Below are 17,250 nucleotides of genomic sequence, written 5' to 3' on the forward strand. Positions count from 1 at the left end.
GTGTTCAGTTCAGTTCAGTTTAGTCATTCAGTCGTGCCTGACTCTTTGCGACCCCATGGACTGCAGCACGCCAGGCTTCCCTGTCCATCACCAATTCCCAGAGCTTACTCAAACTCATGTCCATTGAGTTGGTGATGCAATCCAACCATCTCATTCTCTATACAGTGTTAGGAGTGTTCTAATTTCATTCTTTTACATGTAGCTGTCCAGTTTTTCTAGCTCCACTTATTGAAGAGGCTGTCATTTCTCTATTGTATATAGAAGTCTTTCTCTTATTTTCCAGCAGGTGGCACTACAGCACAAGTTTTTTCGTTTCCCTTAGCAACTGAAGCAACTTGGCAGCAGCAGCAGCAGAGAGGGAAAGTTATGACCAAGCTAGACATATTGTGCACTGGGATGACCCGGAGGGATGATACTGGGAGGGAGGTGGGAGGGGGGTTCAGGATGGGGAACACGTGTACGCCCATGGTGGATTCATGTTCATGTGTGGCAGAACCATTACAATATTGTAAAGTAAAAAAATAATAAATAAAAATTTAAAAGCAGAGACATTACTTTGCTCTGTCTAGTCAAGGCTATGGTTTTTCCAGTGGTCATGTATGCATGTGAGAGTTGGACTGTGAAGAAAGCTGAGCGCCGAAGAATTGATGCTTTTGAACTGTGGTGTTGGAGAAGGCTCTTGACAGTCCCTTGGACTGCAAGGAGATCCAACCAGTCCATTCTAAAGGAGATCAGTCCTGGGTGTTCTTTGGAAGGACTGATGCTGAAGCTGAAACTCCAATACTTTGGCCACCTCATGCGAAGAACTGACTCATTGGAAAAGACTCTGATGCTGGTTGGCATTGGGGACAGGAGGAGATGGCTGGATGGCATCACCAACTCGATGGACATGAGTTTGAGTAAACTCCAGGAGTTGGTGATGGACAGGGAGGTCTGGCGTGATGCGATTCATGGGGTTGCAAAGAGTCGGACACACCTGAGCAACTGAACTGAGCTGACCCTGCAGTGTCTATGTCAGAGCTGTCACCCAGTGCGTTTGTTATCACTGCTTGTGCCTCTAGGGTTGTTGATGCCTTGCTGTTTCTGGTGTTACTGCTGTCACTGCCTGCGGTACTAGGATGGTGGTCTCTCTGGTATCCCCTGAGTCACATGCTCTGCCACTGCAGGAGGAGGGGGAAGACCAGGAGGAGGAACCGGGGTCATGTGCGCCTCTGCCTTGTCTGATATTCGCAGGTTTCTGGGCTCACCCACTGCAGGTGGAGGACGGGGCGTCAGAGTTGTGGGTGGCTCTGCAGCTAGCTGGAGGTACAGGGCCACAGGCCTCACTGCCCCTGCTGCCCAGTTATCTGAGGCTGTGGGTGCCACCGCAAGTCTAGGCTGGAGTCAGGTGCGGTGCCTCCCTTGCTGCTGCAGTCTTCTCGGGGCCTGTGGGCTCAGCTGCCATGGTTCAGGGACCACAATTGCAGGCACTGCCTATGCTGATCCTCCAGTTCTACCCCTTCCATGTGTTCCATTGCGCCCACCTTAGATGTGCAGGTGTGTGGAACTCTTTAGTGTCCTGGTGTGTTGGGCAGAGGCCCAGTTGTTGAGTTGTGGATGTTTTCCTGGTTGTAGATTGAAGGGGAGAGACAAAGAGAGCATCTTGTCCTGCCATGATGCTATCACTCCCAATTTTAAATTTCTGGTTGTTGTTCAGTGGCTAAGTCGTGTCCGACTCTTTGTGACTGCATGGACTGCCACACTCCCAGTTTCCCTGTCCTTCACTGTCTCCCAGTTTGCACAAATTCATGTCCACTGAGTTGGTTATGCTATCCAATAACCACAGGTTTGGGGATATAGAGATACAGTAGTGATGTACAGGAAAATGAAGGAAAAGGCCAAATTTGTTTTCAGATTTAGTGTAAAGTGTTTTTTTTTTTTAATATTTATTTTTTAATTGAAGGATGATTGATTTACAGAATTTTGGCGTTTTCTGTCAAATATCAACATGAATCAGCCATATGTAGATGTTTTACTGCTTGAAAAGATTTTTTAAGGTATTTTTTCTTAAATCTTTATTTATGCAAAGTTTTTGTCCAATGCTTGAGGCAGAGTGGGCGAAAACTCCCAATATAATCCAAGAAATAAACAAAGTGCTTTAAAAAAGAATTATGGAAGATTATGGCTCAATATCTAAAAATTAATTATCAGGGGGTCTGTGTTAGGTATATGTTCATGAACTTACAAGCAGAAAACAAAATTTTTGAGATTTGAAGGACTAATCAATCCATAGAAAGCTATGTATAATAAAAATGAAAGTATTTTTTAAATTCAAGACATATGAATAGTGACACAAATGATCCTTTTTCTGGGTTTGATTCTGTCTGACGAACTTACTTAGGGAGAAAACTGTCAAGGGACCAAATTGTATATACTACATTATTTCATAATTTCAAATTAAATGCAACATTTTATCTTACATACAATTCTTATATGAGCTGATTGTTGTAATCTGCTTTATTTCAATACTTACCTTGATTTGCTGTTCATTTTGCATCCAATTTAGTATCTGGCATTGCAATTCTCTTATCTTATAGTTGATTTCAGGCTTTTTCCCCCTTATAAACTGTACTATCTCCAGTTGTCGCCAAATGTCATACAAACAGGAACCAAAAACACTTTTGTAGATATCTTTTGCATTTGACAAATATCCTGTTAAAAACAAAAGTAGGAAAAAAAGCATGTCTTTTTGTTCTTTTAGAAACTCCATGGTAAAAATCTAAAAGGGAAGTAAGGGTCATAGCAGAGACAGTTACATTTTCCTTTACTGGGCTTCCCTGGTGGCTTGGATGGTAAAGAATCTGAACACATTGCAGGAGACCCAGGTTCAATCTCTGGGTCGGAATGATCCCCTTAAAATTAAGCAAAGCTGAGAAATGCATACCAAATGTCTGTTTTTAAGCTATGTAATACCAATATCACTGGATACACTCTACAAATTCTTTGAATATTCCCCATCCTTTTCTGCTTTTTAACTTATTAAATGCTACTGCCTTCTTCTTAAACCCTAGAATCTACACTTACTTGCCAAGAAGTCCTGTGGTAATACATTTCACTGAGAGTTTCTTGTTATGGCATCGATACAGCTTTTGCACTTGATTTCTGGTTATTTGTGTATATGGCTTAACAACCTCATTAGTCTATAAGCTCTCATAATCCATATTTATAGATGATAATTAATTTATGTAGCTGCTAAAACAGCAGTGCCTAAATTCAAACTCTCTAAAAGCAACTGTAAACACAGAGTCTTGAGACCTATCCTTGAAAGTTCATATTCAAGAAATCTAGATTGAGTCCCAGGGGTTCCTATGTCTAAAGACTTCTCCTAGCAATTCTGCTACACAATGAATTTTGTGAATTACTGGAGTAGAGGGCTGGCAGAGTAACTTATGTAGATCAGCTATTCAGTGAATATTTGGGCAATAAATATAATAATAAATAAAAAGTATAATGCTCATGTTCTCATTTTTATATTGTGTACATATTAATTCTAATTTTATATTAATACAGCTAGAATAATGGGCAATTTAGAGGTTGACTTATGTTCTTTCTGCTTCCTAATCTCAAAGCTTCCCACTGATTCTCCGTACTGCCAGTAGATGTAACCTGAAAGAAAAACTTAGTCCAGTCGCTTCCCTGTTCCAGTGGTTCCCTATCATTTACAGAATAGTGACTGAAGTCTTTTTTGTAGCTAAAAAGGCTTTTCATGATTTGGCTCTTTCTTATTTCTTGTGGCTTAGCTCTCATGGTTTTCCACCTTGTACTCTTCAATTTAGCCACATGGAACTGTTTGTCACACACTCACTGAATCATTTTTCTGGGCTCTTAATTCTGCCAACAATACCTTTTCATACTTTATTTACTTGGCAAACTCTTACTCATTTACAGAAAATGTTCCCCTTGAAAGCGTAACAGTCACCACCATCCTTTGTGCTGTTACTATGTATCTCTATTACAGTACCCATTACACAATACCACATTTATTTCTGGGTTAAAGCCCAGAAGTGAAACTTTAAACCTTTAACCCTAAAACTCATTACCTTGCTAGCTTGGGAGAGACACACAAACTGGAAGTTGAGGGAAAATACAGAATCTGGGTCCAGGGTAGGCAGCCAGACCATATGGACCTTTCTTCTGCTGCCACTATTCACAGAAGAAGAAAGGAGGTCAACCTAACTTGCTCTTTGATTTTGAGAGGTTTAGAAGAGTGAGAAAGCCTTCCACTAAAAATATCCAAGCCAGCAAGGTTATTCATCATGGCTTGGTAGCTAGGGTTTAAGAAGTTACATTTTTCCAACAAAGATTTTACTTTTATGAGTATTCCTCAAGGTAGCCAAATAGTAATGCCAAAGTTTGATTTAGTAAATGCATTTCTTTGAGTAACAAAAAAAAATTCAAGAGTATATAGCTCTCAACGGTCTCATATAATCTTAAGGCAAAATGTAGAGTACTTAAAGGTGAATACACTTTAATCAACCCTCCATAAATCTTATTTCTCTAATTCAAGATTTTGCTAAGTATTGAGCAGGTTCCAAAATCACTGCAGATGGTGACTGCAGCCATGAAATTAAAAGACGCTTGCTCCTTGGAAGGAAAGTTACGACCAACCTAGATAGCATGTTAAAAAGCAGAGACATTACTTTGTCAACAAAGGTCCGTCTAGTCAAGGCTATGGTTTTTCCAGTAGTCATGTGTGGATGTGAGAGTTGGACTATAAAGAAAGCTGAGTGCCGAAGAATTGATGCTTTTGAACTGTAGTGTTGGAGAAGACTCTTGAGAGTCCCTTGGACTGCAAGGAGATCCAACCTGTCCATCCTAAAGGAGATAGGTCCTGGGGGTTCATTGGAAGGACTGATGTTGAAGCTGAAACTACAATACTTTGGCCACCTCATGCAAAGAGCTGACTCATTGGAAAAGACCCTGATGCTGGGAAAGATTGAAGGCAGGAAGAGAAGGGGACGACAGAGGATGAGATGGTTGGATGGCATCACCAACTTAATGGTCATGGGTTTGGGTAAACTCTGGGTGTTGGTGATGGACAGGGAGGCCTGGCATGCTGCAGTTCATGGAGTTGCAAAGAGTCAGACACGACTGAGCGACTGAACTGTACTGAGCAGGAGTGAGTCACAACTGTACTCTCCCTGTGAGCTGGCATGCTAAGTCGCTTCAGTTGTGTCTGACTCTTTGCTACCCTATAGACTGTAGCCCACCAGGCTCCTCTGTCCATGGGGATTCTCCAAGCAAGAATACTGGAATGGGTTGCCATGCCTTTCCTTGTACTCTCCCTGGGAGCCCAGATATTCTAGATTCTGATATTCTGTCTTACTATTTTGCTTTAACAGTTAGCCTAGTTGTTGGTAAGACGGACAATCTTTTATGGAAGCTGAAAAGTATAACGAAGACAGGAGACTAAACAGAACAGCATTTGACACTATGCCATTATATTAGTTTCAGGTCCTGTAAACTAGGGCTATCGTTGTCTGATAATAGAGACAAGACAACTTGACCCAGCATCAACATTCAAATGCTTTACCTGGAGAAGAAAGGGAGAGCGTCATGTTGGGCTTTCTAAAGGTTATTGTTGTTCAGTCACTAAGTTACATCTGACTTTGCAACTCCATGGACTGCAGTATGCCAGGCTCCTCTGTCCTCCACTATCTTCCAAAGTTTGCTCAAATTCATGTCCATTGATTTAGTGATGTTATCTAACCATCTCATCCTCTCCCTTCTCCTCCTGCCCTCAATCTTTCCCAGCACTAGGGTCTTTTCCAATGAGTCAGCTCTTTGCATCAGTTGGCTAAAGTATTGGAGCTTCGGCTTCAGTATCAGTCCTTCCAATGAACATTCAAGGTTGATTCTCTTTAGGATTGACTGGTTTGATCTCCTTGCAGTCCAAGGAACTCTTAAGAGTCTTCTCCAGCACCGCAATTCAAAAACATCGCTTCTTCAGCACTCAACCTTCTTTATGGACCAACTCTCACATCCATACATGACTACTAGAAAAACCATAGCTTTGACTATGCGGACTTTTGTTGGCAAAGTGATGTCTCTGTTTTTTAATATGCTGTTTAGGTTTGTCATAGCTTTCCTTCCAAGGAGCAAGCACTTTTTAATTTCATGGCTGCAGTCACCATGTGCAGTGATTTTGGAATCCAAGAAAGTAAAATCTGTCACTGCTTCCACTTTTTCCCCTTTTATTTCCTATGAAGTGATGGGACCCGTTGTCATGGTCTTAGTTTTTTTAATGTTGAATTTCAAGCCAGCTTTTTCACTCTCCTCTGTTACCCTCATCAAGAGGTTCTTTAGTTCCTGCTCACTTTCTGCCATTAAAATGGTATCATCTGCATATCTGAGGTTGTGGATATTTCTCCCAGCAATCTTGACTCCAGCTTGTGATTCATCCAGCCTAGCAATTTGCATGATGTACTCTGGATAAAAGTTAAATAATCAGGGTGACAATACACAGCCTTGTCGTACTCTTTTCTCAGTTTTGAACCTGTCAGTTGTTCCATGTAAGGCTCTAACTCTTTTTTTACATTAATTAATTAATTTTAATTGGAGGCTAATTACGTTACAATATTGTAGTGATTTGCCATACATTGACATGAATCAGCCACGGGTGTACATGTGTTCCCCATCCTGAACCCCTCTCCCCCCTCCTTCCCCATCCCATCCCTCAGGGTCATCCCAGTGCACCGGCCCTGAGCACCCTGTTTCTTGACTCGCATACAGGTTTCTCAGAAGACAGGTAAGATGGTCTGGTACTCCCATCTCTTTAAGAATTTTCCACAGTTTGTTGTACTAATATAATATTTGGGCAAGTATTATAACTCCCAGTATTGTAGAGGGAGTACAATTATAACTTGCTGCTGCCCAATACTTAACAAAACCTTGGTTTAAAGAATACTATTTGTCTGGGTCATATATAAGAGAAAATGTCTGGGTTACAGATCAGAGAAAAATTATTTTCACGTTATGTATAATGGTTTTTTGGTGGGGTACAGAGGGCCATACTGCAGGGCATGTGCATGTAGGATTCTAGCTCCCCCAACTAGGTATTGAACCTGTGCCCCCTTGCAGCTGAAGCACAGAGTCTCAACCATTGCACTGCCAAATGGATTGTAGAAACTTAAGTTATAAAACATAATCCTATAAATACATCATTACTAAACAAGTCCAAACAGCTTGCAGTAAGGGGTCGAGAGCAGTAATGTAATTAGATAGATACTTTAAGGATTTTAATAGTTTAGAAAAATTTTCCAAAATCTTTAAAATTTTCAATACATTCGAAATAGGTTGATTTTTAATATTGAAGTAATTCATATCTTAATTTACATGCACAAGTGAAAATAATTGCAAAAGATCTTAGTATTAATAATTTAGCTATATTTCATCTAGCAAAGATTCAAAGTCACAAACATTCAATGAAGATCTAAAATGAATATGGCAAAGTGTCATCTTACATTAAAAAGCAAGGGTATGATAATAATTACACAATCAAATCTATTAAGAGTCTATAATTCAGGCCTAGAATAGAGAATCCTAAACCTATTTTTCTAGGTGATGGTAGTTGTTATAAGAAAATTTTTTAAAGAACATAAAGAGAATTAAATACATAATCCATTATATTTTGTCAAGATGTATATAATGTTTAATGCAGAATAAAGAAGCTACATAATTTCTTACAAAGTGTATTTTTCAGAAAAGTAAACATTTTAATAAGAAGAAAAGAGGAAATAAAAAATTTTCACACCAACCCAATGCTGTGTCCAAGTTACAGGTTAAAAGGACATCTCTAATTGTTACCAAAAGGTGTAAGAGAGCAGCATACTTGAATGTCATTTCTCTTTCCTCATTTTTACCTAGGTAAGCAAAAACATATTTAAAACAGGATATCCATTAGAATTCTAGGCTATATATCAGAATGCTTAATAATAATAAATGCTATTTATTATTGTGTGCTTATTAGGTGCCAAGCTGTATATAATCTGTTTATTTCATTGAACTGATAACAATAACCCTATTAGACAAGTTCATTATGATTTTCATTTTATGGATGAGAAAACAGTCTTAACATATTTAAGTAGCTGCCCAAGGTCAATCTGTGAAAAAATGATGGAGCTCGTATTCCAACCCAGACAGCTAATATTAGAGCTCAAACTCTTGTTGCTCCCAAAGAATGTTCAATTATTTCTACTCCTGGTGGGAAAATGGTCAGTGATTCCCAGTTGTGAAACAAGAAGAAAATTAAACTACTCATAATTTGCCAACTGGCTTAGATAAAGGTGGGGCTTCCCTGGTGGCTTGGAGGGTAAAGCGTCTGCCTGCAATGCAGGAGACCTGGACTCGATCCCTGGGTCGGGAAGATCCCCTGGAGACGTAAATGGCACCCCACTCCAGTACTCTTGCCTGGAAAATCCCATGGACAGAGGAGCCTTGTAGGCTACAGTCCACAGGGTCACAAACAGTTGGACACGACTGAGCGACAACACGTTCAGATAAAGGTGGGGGATCATAATACAAAGCAATACCTTGACCTGGAGGTAGACACCTGAGAATATTAGTCTTAAGATATGATTCCAACAAGACAGGTACTCATAGGGACAGGTGAATTATCTAATGAATATGTTCCATGTAGTTCCAGACCTTATTGATTGGATAGATTGGATTTTGGATAGACTGCATGCAAAAGTGAGGCCAGGAAGACAGGATTCTAGGCACAAGTTAATCAGAGAAACTCTGCTTTTCTCTGTTTTATATAATGGGATGCCATGAAATATTCATTGAACAAAGAGTTCTGCTAAAAAGTTTGAAAACTACTGATCTAATCAATGCAGATCAAAGCAAATAAACAGTGATCACTAAGAATCAGGAAGAACAGAAGAACAGTTATGGGTAGTATATCCTAGATACCAGTTTCCCCCACTATCTGAAAACAGAGCATTCCTATGAAAACTTTCATAAGCTGAAATGGAGTAAAGAAGCAAATACCGTTTTTCACACAAATGAAAATCCCCTTTGATTTCTTTCAGTTAGTGAAAACATATACTTATGCAGGTCTTTCATAAAATCAAAGTGGCATAGTGCAAACATGAAAATCAGGGAATATTTGTATTTTTTTACCTTTTTATCCTTGCTTAGCTGATCTTCCAGCATTGGATTGTGGGTGCCATATGCTGGACTATAGTTATGCCTCCATCTGTGACTAATTTCTGCATTTTCTAATAATCCATAAATTCATATTCTTTTAAATTGTGTGACTTTTATTTGCACTCACCTTGATAAATAGCATCACTTATTATTTTTTCTTGTTCTTTCAAGAGGAACCTTGTTTGGTCAAAACTGACAGTGGCAAATTTCCAGTTAGCAGCAGGAAGAGTACAGAGGCACACAAGTTTTTCTAAGATAGGAGAAGCTGCTGCTTCCAGGAGACTATATGCTTGGCACTGGCTGTCTGCAAAAATGAAAACATTAAAGGTAGTGTTTTTGTAAGGATGGTATGTTCTTTTTGACAAACCAATTATTCATGGTACTTCATGGAAACCTGAACTCCATCCAAATTCCCATGAGTTAAAAATCATGAGATTGTATAATAGCTTATTTTAGGGTATTTATTCTAAATAAACTAGCAACAACAAAACAAAACACCTCTGTAGAATAAGTATAATGTTATGGCTATCCTGTTATTTAAATTAATTTGGCAGGGAAGGTATGAGGAGCCATATAAAGAGAATCACATACTATTTTTTATTTTCCCTCCACTATTAGCTTATAACCTTAAGCTGAACACATTTATAACAGTGACAAATTATTTTTAGTTTTCACTAGATCAGTATTTAAAGATTTGTATTATCATATAAAGGTCATAAATGAAATTTAACTAAAAGACGAAATGATACTAAAGAACTAGCATCTATTTCCTTATTGATTTTCACAGTGAGCATGGTGTTCTTAAGCAGGCTGTTCTTTGGGAGTCAGTGTAAAGAACAGTTTTCTTTACAGCAGAACAAATCATTTTAATCAGTATAGGAATCAATAAAACCACCCTGATGGTGGGTAAGAGAACAGAGAGAGCAACCATTAATGGTTTATTTTTCCAGAGTGGGCAGAAGAGTCAGAGTTTGAGGAGCTGCAGTTTGCTCCTCTCTGGTGAATGCAGGAAATCAGCAAGTTAAATGAAAGAAGAAATAATACTTAGTGGACCAGAGTAGGGCAAGTTAGGGAGGGCAGAGGCAGTAAATAAGGCATTCTGAGTTTGGAAATAACTTGAAAGTAAGACTCGAACGAAGAAATATCTGAAACAAGTGAAGAAAATTACATGGAAAACAAGGTATATTCCAGACACCTAAATTTTAGAAACACATTACCATCTTGAAACATTTTAATATATGAGCTTTCAAATTTACTTAATTTGAGGGCATTTAAAAAAGCATAATATATACCTGATGCTGGAATTTCGATGACATTATCTGCTCTCCTTTCCTGATTTGTTTTCTCTAGGGTTTTATTATTACAAACAATAGGGCTTTCTTCTTGAAGAGTCAAAGAAACTTCTTCTTCGTTTTGAAGTTCTAATGAAAACATTAATTTGCATTGTTCAGGGCAACTTAATGTTGATTAAAATGCTTTCTTGTAATACGATCTTAACTGTTAAAGTTCTTTGAAATGTATCAGTATTAAACTGAACCACTATCCTGGTCAATGGCCTTAACATGGTGCTGGGTAGGAAGCTGAATGGTAATAAAGGAAAGAACTTTGGCATCAAATCAGAGTTTCAATCCCAATTCTGATGAGGCCTCAGTTTTCTCATGTGTAAAATATGGATTAATATATCTACTACGAATATTGTTATAAGGTGTTATAAACACCAAGGACAGTTCCTGACATCTAAGAGGCACATTCCATTCTACTTCATTTCTCTGTGACTGTCCACATACCCCTCCTCTGCTACTAATCCTCTCCTAGGCCCCCAAACCCTACCTGTCTCCATCCTTTCTTAATAAGATCACTTCTTACTTTGTTGTTGTTCAGTTGCTAAGTCAACACTCAACTCATTTCTTAGTACTTACCTTTTAGTTCTCAGGCATTTTCTATAACAGGCCTTATGTAACTGCGCACTCTACTTCCAAGCCAGCAAAGTGCCTCTCCTTTTTGTTTCTTCAGCACTCGGCATACTCTCCTGGCACTGACAACGTTGTACTGAAATTATCTGCAAGTCTAGTACACTCTATTATACTGGAAGCTTCTCAAGGTCAGTGACAGTATCATATTTTTCTCTAAAAAGTGATTTAGTGCCTGGCACACAATGTTCAGTAACTCTACTTTTCTTCTATGAGCTTTAAATACACAGTAGAAAAAAAAAAATAGAGTAAAATATCCTAAACTAGATTGTTATTATTTGCAAGTATAAATAATGTAAGTAGCTTGATTATTAATAATGATTAAATAATCATTATTAGAGTTTTTGAGGGGGCCTAATAAATTCTAATGTTCTTCTCTGCCCTGGTAAAATAAGAAATAAAAACACATACCAAAACATTACCTCTGATATTGAAACTAAGTTGGAGAAAGAAGCTTGGTCTGAGAGTCAGGTGAGCTTGTTAAATAAACACCTGAATTCGGCAGAGTACCTTCCCTGCCCCAGATTATACTGGACGGGCCAGGGTTCTGCACGGCTGTGGACCTGCTTGGAAAAGATGCATGACACAGAGAAGCAGACGAGAAGGCCTGCTACTCGTGGGGCAGCTCATTCCTGCAGGCTTATGCCAACTTACTCTTTTTCAAATTTACAATACACAGAATTCATTCCAGGTCCTCTGGGGAGAACACATTAAAGGACAAGGAGGCCAGGAACATAAAACTAACTGAGGAAGCATCAGGAGTGCAGCATTCCCACCTAACATGAATGTTCTTCTATGTGTTTGATTAATGGCTAACTTTTTAATAAGAAAACATTCTCTTTATCTTTTTCTCCTTTCTTATTGCTTCCTCTCTCTGTTGCCAACATCCCTTATTACAAGATATCATCACAAGTATGACAACCAGAAAAGGATGTCAGTGCTAATTTTGGATTGAGCTTTTTTTTTTGCCTCAAATATGAATAGAAACTGAAAACATTCATGAACCTGAAAACAACAAATCTTATAAAAATTCCTATTTATGTATTATATTCATAAGATAATTCTTTCTATTTTGCTCATTCTTTCAATGTATAGAAATTATGCTCTGAATTATAGTGCAAATTGGTTAGAAAGATCTGTTACATATAGAGTTGTCTCCTAGCAAGGGAGGTTATAGGTGGTCAAATTATTACATAAAAAGAAACTTTAGGGCGAATATATATCAACATAAAGGGTCATAAAATTCTGGGATTTTAAATACTTTCCTGCAATTTCATTGAATTTTTCATTGTGAAAATGCACTGACTGACAAAGTACTGTAACTTTAAATAGATCTATAAAAGGCTTTCATATCATGCTGCACACAAGGAACAAGCATTCTTTTCTGCTTTTCTGTCTTGAATCCCACGCAGTTCCCCAATCATGGGGAATCTTGGCCCAGTCCAGCATAGTCTGGGGCTCTCCGCAATTCTGGTGTTTAGTTAGCAAGCTCACTGGACCCTCAAACTAATTTTTGGTATATATTTTACTTCCGCTTTATTTAGGGGTAAGACCTTGTGTACATTAATAGTACATAGGACAGTTATACCTATGTATACTCTAACTCTCATAAGTAGTTTTGTATTTGTTTCACTTGGGTAACCTCTGTCAAACATATTCTAGAGTATTAGAATTCTAGGATAATTTTTTTACCAGGAATGAAATGATATGACATATACTACTTGGATATGTTTATAAGCAATTAATGTAAAACAGTTATAAGTCAAACAGAAACTCTTTGGTAAAGTTAAAAGGAGTAATAAGCAATCAAGTGGATGAAAGATTCTTAAGTACATATTAAAATATAAGTTAAAACATTGATGTAGAACTGTGAGCTAAAAGAGAAAAAAGAATGGCAGAAAGATTAGCAAAAGTTAGAAATACTAAGAATCTGTATGACTAAGCTGTAGAAAGTGTTTTTACAAATAGTGGCTTTTCTTACAAGTTCAAATGTGCTTTTAAATTTTTTGGAAAATACATATCTACATTTATACCTGTTTATCTCATATCCATCTCTTTATATAATGTGTCATGAATCAATGATACTTTCTTTGAAGAATAACATGTTTTATCTGAAGAACTTTATTTCTTTACTTTCTATAATAAATTATCTGTTTAGTCCTTGAAACTATCATACTTACACCAAATTATTACTAAGTTACCCACCATCTTTTCCATCGTCTGTGACTTCAGTCTTTGAGGTACAAGTCGGATACTTATTTCGCAGCATAATAAAGTCGCTCAAGAGGTCCAAATTATTCTCCCATTTTTTACCATGTTTAAAAGATGCTTTTTCAATTTTTGAAGAGGAAGATGATTCAGTAGATGGTACTGTGCTGTCAAGTTCCAAGTGATCTTTATTTTCTTTATTTTGGATTATTCCATAACCTAGTTCTAGGTCATTCTTTGGTTTTTCTTCTTTTCTTGGTCTTTCAACAGAGACATATTCATCAGAAAGATGCAAATCTGATACTTCTTTAGTTGGAGATGGAGTCTTTTGTGGAGGTGATAAATGATCATTTGTAGATTGCTCATTAATAAGTATAAGAGGAGAGGAACAATCTTCATGTTCTAACCATGCTGAAAATGGAAGATAAAAATATCCAATGATTTTCATGCCCAAATGGGTGTTTTACTAGGGTATTAAGATAACCTTTAGTTCTAGGTTTTTATTAATATAATGTGATCCTTAGGAGGACTTTGTTTACTGCTTTTAAAATCAATGTTTTCTCTGAATAAAATAATTTTTTAAAGGATAAAAATTCAGCACCTCTTTTCCTATTACTGAAGCTAAGGTTACTGGGCAAAGAAATAATTCCAGCCTGTTGCCAATAGGCTTACAGCTACTCATAGTCCTAGAGTTAACAGTTATTCTAAGGTAAGAGTCAAAAAAGTATGTACCAAGCAAGCCACAGACCAGAAGAAAATACTTGCAATACATACACTTTAAAAAAGACGATATCCAATATATATAAAGAACTCTTATAACTTAACATTTTAAAAGAACCCCAATTAAAAATTTGACAAGATACATGATCAATACTTTGTATTAAGGTATGCACATGCTATAATATGGACATATCTTGAAAACATGCTAAATGAAGTAAGTTAATCACAAAAGACCACATATTTCATGATTCCATTTCTACAGAACATCCAGAATAGACAAATCTATAAAGACACAGAATGTGAGTGACTGTTAACAGGTACAAGATTCCTTTTAGGGGATGAACCAGAATTTCATTTGCAGAGCCCCACTTCTGGCTTCCATAGTTGGGGTCATGCACCAGGAAGGCGAGTCCCCAGAATAGTTGACATTGAAGGCTTCTAGGGCTTTCTTTCAGGAGAGCTGTAGGAAACAGTCTCTACTCTCAAAAGAGGCACACAAAATCTCACTCACCCTGAGACCCAGGGCAGAGGCAATACTTTGAAAGGAGCCTGAGTCAGACCTACCAGCTGATCTTGGAGCGATTTCCAAGAAGGCAGGGACAATTGGAGCTCACCCTCGGGACACAGATGTTAGCAGTAGCTGTCTTTTGGACACTTGTTCTGCCATGAGGATTCTAGTGCTGATAAGTGCCATTTTGAAATCCTCCCTCTAGCTTTTTAGCACTGGGTCAGGCCCCACCCACCAGCCTTTTGGGCATTAGCACTGAGATTCCTCAGGCCCAGGAGCTAGCTGTGTGGGGATACAGTACCACCTACTAGAAGGACCCCCAAGCCCCCAGCCACCCTGGGATGTGGTCCTGCCCACCAGAAGGCCAAGGAACCATACCTGCCCAGCAGTGGCTGGACAACAGCCCAGGATCTCTTAGGCCTCAACCTTGCCCACCAGCAGGCCAGTATCAGCTATGAGACCCCAGGACCTGGCTCCATCTGCCAGTGGGTGGGCATCTGGATCATCTGAGCCCTACCACAGCCCATCAGTAGGCTAACATCAGCTCTGGGACACTTTGGGCTCCTAAGCCAGCCACCTGAGGGTATAAAACCCACCCACTATTTGGCTAATCCCAGCCTCAAAACCCTCCAGCTAGCCCTGTCAAAAACCAGTTCCACTTACCAGCAGGCTGACACTAGATCCAGGACTCCTAGCTTTGCAACCAGCCATTCTGGGACCTGGTTCCACCCCTGAGTAAGTCAGCAGTAATCCTGGGGTCCCCAGCTCCACAGCCAGCCACTTTGTGACCCAGCCCCACCCACTAGTGGCCAGTGGCCTCCACACAAGAACAGGGTTTGGCAACCAACTAGACAAGGGATCAGCCACACCTATCAGACCACTCACATTAGTCAACCTGCCACAACAGAAGTGCCTACACAGCCCTCATAGGGCTGTGCATAGTAGCTCTAGTGCATATAGCTAGCACATACAGCTCTAGTGACCAGAAGGGAGTGCACTGCCGGGACATATACAACTGCTCCAAAAGACCACTTTTCCAAAACTAGGAAACATAACCAACCTACCCCACACATAGAAATAAAAACTGTGAAATAGGCAAAATGAAGAGACAGAAGGATATATTCCCAATGAAGGGACAAGATAAAACCCCAGAAAGAACTAAATGAAGATAAGCAATCTACTCAATAAAGAGTTCAAGATATTGACCATAAATATGCTCAAGGAATTTGTAGGAACATAGACATAAAGTTCCTAAATAAAATACTAGAAAAAGTTCCTGAATAAAATCTTTAAAAAAATCCACAAATATAAAATTCTAAATAAAATACTTAAATTGTATCAAGTTTAAAAATGCCTAATGACTAAACCTTTTGGTATCAAAGGATAATTTCTATTGTTGAAAAGAGATTACTAGACACTGCTACTGCTAAGTCACTTCAGTCATGTCCGACTCTGTGCAACCCCATAGACGGCAGCCTACCAGGCTCCCCGTCCCTGGGATTCTCCAGGCAAGAACATTGGAGTGGGTTGCCATTTCCTTCTCCAATTCCTGAAAGTGAAAATTGAAAGGGAAGTAGCTCAGTCGTGTCCGACTCTTAGCAACCCCATCCATGGACTGCAGCCTACCAGGCTCCTCCATCCATGGGATTTTCCAGGCAAGAGTACTGGAGTGGGGTGCCATTGCCTTCTCTAATTACTAGACATTACTGAACACTTAAAACTCAGCTGTCAGGTCAAAAAATAATGGTGCTGGTTTACACCTAGGCTGATGTAAACAGAAAATGAACTAGAAATTATCATTTGTAAAAGGAAATAAGGTCTCTTTAACAGAATGTCTAGAGATTTAAAGCTGAGACTACAGAATTTTAGAACAGCAAGAGACTTAAGGATTAGTTTGTCAAACTTCCTCATTTTTTCAAGGAAGAAAATGGGGCTTAGTGAAGGTCAAAGTTATAAATTCTGGCAGAGCCAAAGTTATATTAAATGCTGGAATTTAGTTGTATTTTCCCAATTACCTCCTGGAAAGCCAATATCTAACATTTTCTCATCCTGAAAATATTTACAGAAGTGATATTTACTATTATACTTACGTTCTAATTGAGGCACATTTGTAGGTAAAAATGTCTCCAATTTAGTATCACCAGAAGATAAATTATTATGACACAAATATGTACTTAGAGGTTCCAAAGTTTCTGTCAGATTTAGTCTTGCTTCTTTCCACCATTCTGCATTTACAGGATTAACCACAAGTTTTTCTTCTTCAACAGAAAATATCTTTTTCAAATCTGTAAGTGAATATTGATTGTTGGGCTCTTCAATTCTTGGCACTTAAAAAATCAAAACAAACCAAACAACAAATATGAGAAACAATCCACAGGGCAAAAAAAATGAAAAGAAAAAAAATAGAGCCACACTAGAAATCTCTTATAAAGTAGATTTTTACAAATTAGAATAAAAATAAAACAAATGTATCTACTATTTCATTTTCAAGATGCTAATATTTGTAAAAGTCTAAAATATTATAGCAACAAAAGTCACATAAAGGTTTATTTCAATCTATGGAAATATCATGAAGTTAAAATGATTCTACTATTTAGCAGGAAATAAGACTTTATTTTGTTTGACCATTTTAGTAATTACTAAATTAGTACATTC

General features: G+C 38.3%; 1 protein-coding gene across 2 annotated transcripts in view; it reads right to left on the reverse strand.

The window, feature by feature from the left end:
• SHOC1 (shortage in chiasmata 1) overlaps positions 1-17,250 on the reverse strand; it is an 83,703-nt gene that overhangs the window by 35,429 nt on the left and 31,024 nt on the right. For both annotated transcript variants that reach the window (XM_070795276.1, XM_070795275.1), the window contains exons 11-16: positions 16,686-16,922; positions 13,365-13,778; positions 10,482-10,610; positions 9,317-9,493; positions 7,797-7,901; positions 2,513-2,691 (exon numbers count right to left, since the gene is read on the reverse strand). In XM_070795276.1, the coding sequence (XP_070651377.1) occupies positions 2,513-2,691; positions 7,797-7,901; positions 9,317-9,493; positions 10,482-10,610; positions 13,365-13,778; positions 16,686-16,922 (1,241 nt within the window). The remainder of the gene's footprint in view (positions 1-2,512; positions 2,692-7,796; positions 7,902-9,316; positions 9,494-10,481; positions 10,611-13,364; positions 13,779-16,685; positions 16,923-17,250) is intronic.

The sequence above is a fragment of the Bos indicus genome, chromosome 8 (assembly GCF_029378745.1).
Source record: "Bos indicus isolate NIAB-ARS_2022 breed Sahiwal x Tharparkar chromosome 8, NIAB-ARS_B.indTharparkar_mat_pri_1.0, whole genome shotgun sequence".
In the NCBI taxonomy this organism is placed as follows: Eukaryota; Metazoa; Chordata; class Mammalia; order Artiodactyla; family Bovidae; genus Bos; species Bos indicus.